The following is an 8068-nucleotide window of genomic DNA, read 5'->3' on the forward strand; positions in this document are numbered from 1 at the left end:
ATTGTCCCACTGTGTCCCCTGCCCCTTCACGCCCCCAACCCCTCTCTGAGCCGGTCGCGGCCTCGGCATCGGGCGCACACACGACCCTGAAGCTGTAAACGCCACGGAACGCGCTCCCGCTCCGAGTCTCAAGTCCCTTCAGGAAACCGGTTTTTGGTGACAGTGGTCTGGCTGCAGTTTCTGCGCGAAAGCGGAGCCCAGAACTCAGGGCCAAGCCCAGAAAATGCAAGGTGCAGGGTACCCTCCTGGCCGAAAATGTCCCCGCCTGAAAAGCCACAGAGCGGCATACTCAGCGGAAAGGGCGGCAGGAATGTCCGGGTTTGCGAGGACTAGGAAAGCCGCAGGGCGGGGCGCCTGCGGCACCCACGTCAGCCTTGGGCCACGAACCGCGGCGGGAAAGGACCCCGCGCGCCCCCTCGCGGCCGCCTGGACAATCGCCGAACTCCTCCTGGCCCACCTCTCCTGGCTAGTGGCAGGAGCCCCGCTCTGCGGCATCCCTGCCTGCTCCCTTGCTGGACACCGGCCTTGGATCCATAGCGCAGAGTGCACAGACATCCTCGTACTGTGAGACAGCTGCAAAGTGTCCCCTCTCACACGGGCCTGAAGGGCAGAACCTCCTTCAGACGGACTATCACCCAAATCCAGAAGACACAAAGCACCTGTCTCTACCGCCAGATGCTCCGGCAGATGTTCAGCCTCTTCAGCACAGACCACAGCCAGGCTGCTTGGAGCCACGATGCCCTTGATAACCTCCTCTCTATCCCTGATCGCAGCCTGGAACACCTGAAACCCAGGAAAGAAGACAATCCTGCCTGTCTGTGTTTGGGAATTGCTGTCCGGAAGGATTTCCAAAGCATCCGTCTCTGTCTGAAGGAAAAGAAATACAGCCCCCGCGCCTGGGAGGTTGTCAGAGTGGAAATGGAGAGGCGCCTTTTCCTCCTTTCACAACCCTCAAGTAAAGGAGAAAGTGATACTCAGGACGCTCTCTAATCAGTGACATTGTTCGCTGAGCCCTCTAAAACTCTTTGTGAGTAGCAGGGAAAATATATGCTTTATATCTATACCATTTTTTATTTTTTGTTAATTAAATTTTTCTATAGAAAACTTCTTGTGTCTGTTTCTTAGTGAAAGAGGAATCAAGTCTGATTATCATCAGATGAAAAATGGATTGTACAACTCACTCATTATTACATTGTTCATATTTTAAGTAAAAAATAGACTTTCTTCAAGCCAGTGTACATGTTGTTGTCAGGATAGAGGGGGACATAACAAATCCAATCCTTAGTATTGGTGAATTTTGTAGAAAAACCACTTCCAAGCAATAATCTCATTTAATTAATATCAGTTATTTTAAATGGGATAAGGACAAAGGGGAAAAATGGAATCTCTCAGCGGACTCTGGAAGCAGACATGTCAGGAATAAAAACAAAATCAGGGGCGTTCGGGTGGCTCAGTCGTTAAGCGTCGGCCTTCAGCTCAGGTCGTGATCCCAGGGTCCTGGTATCGAGCCCCACATCGGGCTCCCTGCTCGGTGGGAAGCCTGCTTCTCCCTCTCCCACTCCCCCTGCTTGTGTTCCCTCTCTTGCTGTGTCTCTCTATGTCAAATAAATAAATAAAATCTTTAAAACAAACAAACAAACGAAAACCCAAAAAAACAAAATCAGTAGAATATATCTCCCGCAGTTGACTGGTAGACATCCAAGTGCAAATATTCTTTAGAAAATGGATATTTAAGTCTGCCATTTACAAGTAATTCTATCGAATTAAAGGCTAGGAATGGAAGTGGTCACAAGGAAAGAAAGTATAGAATAGAAAAGAACTTAAAATTGATGCTCTTGGGGCACCTGGGTGGCTCAGTCGGTTAAGCATCTGCCTTTGGCTCAGGTCATGATCCCAGGGGCCTGGGATTGAGCCTGGGGTCAGGCTCCTTCTCAGTGGGGAGCCTGCTTCTCCCTCTGCCACTCTCCCTGCTTGTGTTCTCTTTCTCTCTCTGTCAAATAAATAAACAAAATCATAAAATAAATTTATTCTCTTGTGGTTTCTGACAGTTTTACTTCCAAGTGCAAAGCCACCAACTGAAGCCAAGAGTTGTGTGAAAGTTCTAGGCTTTTTGAAAACTCTCCTAGAAGAGAGTTTTCTTCTTTTTCTCCTGGTGACTATTTTTGGATATGAGGGAATGTCCCTGTTACAATGATGTAACAGTGGTTGTAGCAAAATGGAAATAGAAAGTAGGATTATTTTATTCTGTGGCCCGTCAAATTATTTACAAAGGAAGAGTGCCACCTCCTGCCCAAGATGGATTAAGACAGTGACCAAGTCTGGAGACCTGACTTGAGTTCTCTGCATATGGCTATCCCTGGGAGGTGATTTTTTCTCCAGAGGTGAACAACAAACAAACAAAAATGCTCTAACCAGGAAAGAACTGACTCTGTTAGTGTAATAAGCCACTTTCCCTAGGTTTTATATATTTTTGGGAAAAACATAGTTTTTTTAAAAAAAGATTTAGTTTTTTTATTTTTTTTAAACAGGTGTTTTGTTTTTTTTTTAAGAGTTTATTTATTTGAGAGAGAGCAAGGGAGGAGGGGTAGAGGGAGAGGCAGACTCCCTGCTGAGCAGGGAGCTGGATGTGAGACTCTATCCCAGGCACCTGGGATCGTGACCTAAGCCATAGGCAGACGCTTAACCGAATGAGCCACCCAGATGCCCAAGATTTAGTTATTTTAGAGAGACAGAGAAAGCATGCAGTATAGAGGAGAGGGGCAGAGGGAGGGAATCTTCGAGCAGACTCCCTGCTGAGTGTGGAGCCCTACTTAGGACTCCAGGCGGGGCTGGATCCCATGACCCAGAAGATCATGACCTGAGCCTAGACAAAGAATTATAAGCTTCACTCACTGACCACCCAGGTATCCCTGGAAGAGGGATATTTTCTAAAGAGCAGTTAGTTTCACAGCAAAATTGAGTACAAGATATCAAGACTCTTCACAGATTCCCTGGTTCTATATTTGCATAGTGTCCCCTAAAATCAGGATTCCCCCACCTGATGGAACAGTTGTTACAATGCTCCCAAGGGTATAACAAGTAGTTCTTAGGGCTGTGAACAAGTCTTCAATATTACAATGGTCTGTGGCTCTCCAAAGAGCAGTAAAACTCTCTTGGAGCCGTCTAACAAAACTCTCTTGGAGCCGTCTAACAAAACCTTCTTCCTTAGGATTGGTCTTCTCTCATTGGGTTTTCTTGGGTATCACACAAGAAGCATGGACGTGGAATTTGTGGAAGACACACAAAATGTCTGCAAGATAGTGTGACAGACCTAGGGCTAACACATTGCTCTGATTGGAGGATTTCTCTCCATCCTCTCTTTGATCTCAAGGTCACACTGGGACAGGTGGTCTTTGTTTACTCGTGAGCTGCCATCGGCTGTCTTGTGGATGTTTTTTCTATCTGAGCCTTGATGTGATGTGGGCTTTTGGAATTTAATACAAAATAATTACATTTTATTATTTAATTCTACAAAATGTATTCAGTACATCAGTAATTATATATAGTGCTAAACAGGAAAATGAAAATACCTTGATAAGTAATTAGTAGCAGGTGAAGTTAAAAATTATTTTCTCAGCTGAGGTAACATTCAAATTCAGTACACTAAAAACAAATGTCAACTAAATAATTTAATTTTTAAAATCCTGTTAGGAACTTGGAATGGTTTTAAATATTTAAATACATTGAATTAATTATTATGTCTTTGTAGAAGTCAATTTGCATATGGGCTTTATAAATTAAAATTATATAAGTAAATATAGGTCACTCAACAAAGTTACACAGTTAACACCAATAGCTTTAAAATTTTACTTTAAACTTAAAATTGTTAGTCATTCTTAACCCTGCACTGAGTAAAGAATAAAAAGACTAAACTTTACACTTTCTTTTGTATGTACAAAGCTCAGATATAAGTACAGTACATAACTGTATACATATTGTATCCCTGGTATTAACTTTTCTGGAAGGTTCAATTAAAAAACATCAAAGGAGACTCTGGAGGCAAGGGCAATCATGAAAAATATGTACATAGAGTTGGAAAACAGTGCTCTAAACCAGTAGAAATTGCAGAAAGGAAAGCAAAAAGAGAAGTGGAACATAAGAGAAACGTTCAGAAATTGAAAACTCCCATGTCCCCTACTTAAGCCACACACACAAGGGAAGATGTTCAGAGAACCTAGAACCACGGTTCCCAGACTTGCCCACCCCAGCCAGGCCAGCAGCATCTGCAGGATCCCCAATGGCCCTGCCCTTTTCCTTCTTGGTGGCCCTGGTGGTGCTCAGTTGCAACTCGCTCTGCTCTCTGGGATGTGACCTGCCTCAGAACCATGGTCTGTTTGCCTGGAGGGCCTTGATGCTCCTGGGACAAATGAGGAGAATATCCCTTATCTCTTGTAACAAGCACACAAGTGACTTTGCCTTCCCCCAGGAGTTGCTCGATGGCAAGCAGTTGCAGAAGGCTCAAGCCCTCTCTGTCATCCATGTGATGAACCAGAAGATCTTCCACCTCTTCTGCACAGAGGCCTCATCTGCTGCTTGGAATGAGACCCTCCTAGAGGAGTTCTGCTCGGGAATTTATCAGCAGCTGACCGATCTAGAAGCCTGTCCCATGCAGGAGGCGGGGCTGGGAGAGCCTCCCCTCATGAAGGCGGACTCCATCCTGAGGAACTACTTCCAAAGAATCTCCCTCTATCTGCAAGAGAAGCAATACAGCCCTTGTGCTTGGGAGATTGTCAGAGCAGAAATCATGAAAGCCTTGTATTCAGCAACAACCTTGCAAAACAGATTAAGGAGCAAGAAGTGAGACCCGGTTCAACATGGAAATGATTTTCATTGACTAATAATATCACACTTTCCAGAGTTCTGCCGTGTCAAAAACTCTCATTTCTGCTGTCATCATGACATGAATGGAATCAACTGTCACATATTCTCAGGAGTAGTAAGCAACATCAACAACTCTATAAACACCTGTCGCTTTCAGATGACCATGCCGATCTACCTATTTAACTATTTATTTCACTATTTATAAGTATTAAATTATTTTTCTCTGTATAATAATAGGTGTACCTTCCTTTTGTGGTTAATAGAAATATATGTGCTTTACATTTATTACATTTTTTATTTTTTGTTCATTAAATGTTTCTATAGAAAAATTCTTGTATTTGTTTCTTATTGAAACAGGAGGGGCACCTGGGTGGCGTAGTTGGTTAAGTGGCTGCCTTCTGCTCAGGTCATGATCCCAGCATCCTCGGATCAGCCCTGCATCAGGCTCCTTGCTCAGTGGGGAGTTTGCTTCTCCCTCCCTCTGCTCCTGTGCTCTCGCTTGTGCTCTCTCTCTCTCTCCCCCTCTCAAATAAAATATATAATCTTAAAAAAAAAATAAAAGGAAAGAGGAAACAAGTCTGCTTACAACCTGATGAAAGAATGCATTGTACAGCTCACTTACTCATTATTTCGGGATTCACATTGGAGGGAAGACCATAGATTCCCTTGTAGCCAGTTTGTATGGTGTCATCAGGAAAAAGGCGGACCTAACAAATCCAATCCCCTGTCTGTATCTCTGAGTTTTGTAGAAAAACCAACCTCCAAGCAATAATCATAGGGGATTAATGTCAGTTATATTAAAGGGTAGAAGGAGAAGAAAAGAATATGGGAATTCTGAAAGTAGAAAAGGAAGCAGACATGTCAGGACATAGAATCAAAAGCACTAGTTACCTTCCACATTAGACTGGTAGACATCCAAGTGTGACTATTCTTTAAAAAAATAGATCCTTGAATCTGCCATTTACAAGCCATTCCATTCACTTAAAGCCTAGCAATGGAAGTGGTCCTGAGGGAAGAGAGTGTAAAATGAGAAAAAGACTTAAAAGTGATGCCTCAAAGGTCCAGTGGTTAAGGGAGAAAAGAGCTACACTGCAAACAAAGGAGGAATGGCCCTAAGGCAGTAGGGTAAGAGCGAATATTGGTTAAGAGTCTATTTCAAAGCTGAAAAAGCCTTCAAGGAATTGCATCATTGCAAAAGGTGGATGGAAAGTGCCCCAAGGCCAGAAGTAGAGGGGGTGTGACCCAAGTGCGAGCTGGTTTGACTGAATTACTCGGTAGAAACCATACTGAAGGAGGAGGAAGGGTGAGGAACAGAAGAGAAGTTAGTGAGTATACATAGAAAATAGTTTTGAGAGATTTACCTTCTTCGGGCAAATAAACTTTGATGAAAAAATGAAAAAATAATTGAAATGGGTGATGTATTCTAATCTCTTCTAATCCATGTAAAGCATATATAAAGAAAAGCAAACAAAAATGAAAAGGCATAAAAAGTGTACAGGAATGTTCTGCAGATGAAAACTACCCTGTTCTATTTAAGAGTCATGAGTAGAAAGAACAGGAGAGGAACTGGGGACCACGGTGACCCCCACCGGTCCCCCAGGCCACCAGAAGCCCTCAGTTGTACAGTGCCCAGCCCCTCTGCGGGGCTCCTGCTGGTTCCCTGTGGCAGCTTCTCAGCTCTGATGTGACCTGTCTCCATGCCCCAGGCGGCTTCCCAGGAGGACTTGCTGCTTCTGACACAGAGGAGGAGGGTCTGTCCCTTCTGACTGAGGGACATCTCCTCTGGAACATGGTGGGTGGCCTCCAGGTCCAGGAGGCTTGGGCCCCCTTTGTCCTCCACGAGATGCTCCAGCAGACCTTCACCCTCTTCCTCACTGGGCGCCGTGTGCTGCCCGAACCCGACCCTGCTGGACAAACTCCCCACAGGGCTCCAGGTGCAGGTGTAACCCGGACACCCTTGTGGTGCCTGCGACAGGAGTGGGGGAGGTCTCCTCTGAGATTGAGGGCCCTACCCTGGCCTTGAAGAGGTGCTTCCAGAGAATCCATCTCCATCTGAGACAGAGGAAATATAGTGACTGTGCCTGGGTAGGTGTCTGAGTCAGATCAGGAGGCCCATCTCTTCATAAACAAATGAAGAAATAAGGAAAAGGAAATTAAAAAAAAAAAGAAGAAAGCAGGTAAGGGACCCGGAAATGATATTCTTCACCTACAACACTAAGTCACATGCCCATGTGTTCCGTCTTTCCAAGGACTCTTCTTTTGCTTCAGTCATAGAACGCATTGAGTTAAATTACTCAAAATTGTGGTTAAAATGTGTCTGGGAACATGAGTATCTCTAAGGGCATCCCTCTGTAGGTGAGAGCTATACTGAAGTTATTCGTGTATTGCGGGATCCTTGGTTTCCTGTCCAACACTGAACCACTTGGAAACTTTATTGCTGACCTCACAGCAAGAGCAACAATAACAAAAACCACCACAAAATGCAAGACAATTGAAAGCAACAACTCTTCTTAGCTCCATTCACAACTGAGGTCCCAGGGCCAGCCTCAGCACTGGCAACCAGAGAAAAAGGAGCGTGCAGACAATCACACCTTACCAGGAGCAGGGATTGGGAGGAACACGAGCTGTAATTGAAGCATTGCTTGAGGCTCTGTGTGCTTACACTGGAGAGGGACCAACTCCAGGGCTCCCTAGTTACTGGAGCCCACAGGTTTGTGAGTTTTACCTTCAGAATCCTCACTAGGCTCTCCCTGTGAAGATCAGAGGAAAATCTGCTGGCTTTTCCAGCAGAGGGAGGGGGAAAAAGACTCTCGAGTCTCCTCTTCTCCTTAACATAGGCTGCCCTCAGGGAACCTGTTTTTCCAGAGCCCAATTCACCTGGGGATAGGGAAATCCGGACTGCAAGCTGCTCTGTCTCCCATCTTCTCCAGCAGGGTGGTAGAAAGCTGAGCAAGGGCCACCTGTGAGGGTCACAACCACTTGTGCTCCCTTAAAGCCTGACACAGAATCCTAGGTTTATAGAGCCTTCTCTTCCCCCAGACCTACCAGCACATCAACAGCATTCCCATCTGGTAGTGGGATTACCACTGAAAAGGACGGTAAGTGTCAGACATTACTGAGGAAGTCCCTAGGGAAGACACCTGCAGGGACACCTGAGGAATTTAGTCTCGGACAGCTGTGGCTGCCACGAACAGTAAGCTCAGCCCAA

The 8068-nt window shown here is 45.2% G+C and overlaps 1 protein-coding gene across 1 annotated transcript; it reads left to right on the plus strand.

Annotated features, from left to right (window-relative positions):
* The first annotated feature begins 4276 nt into the window (after positions 1-4276).
* LOC123849360 (interferon alpha-1/2-like) lies at positions 4277-4840 on the plus strand. Its single transcript, XM_045881957.1, has one exon. The coding sequence runs from the start codon at positions 4277-4279 to the stop codon at positions 4838-4840; it is 564 nt and encodes a 187-aa protein (XP_045737913.1).
* The last annotated feature ends 3228 nt before the right edge of the window (positions 4841-8068 follow it).

This window comes from Mirounga angustirostris, unplaced genomic scaffold (genome assembly GCF_029215605.1).
Source record: "Mirounga angustirostris isolate CCGP_5_RB_7025 unplaced genomic scaffold, mMirAng1.0.hap1 SCAF_15, whole genome shotgun sequence".
Lineage (NCBI taxonomy): Eukaryota > Metazoa > Chordata > Mammalia > Carnivora > Phocidae > Mirounga > Mirounga angustirostris.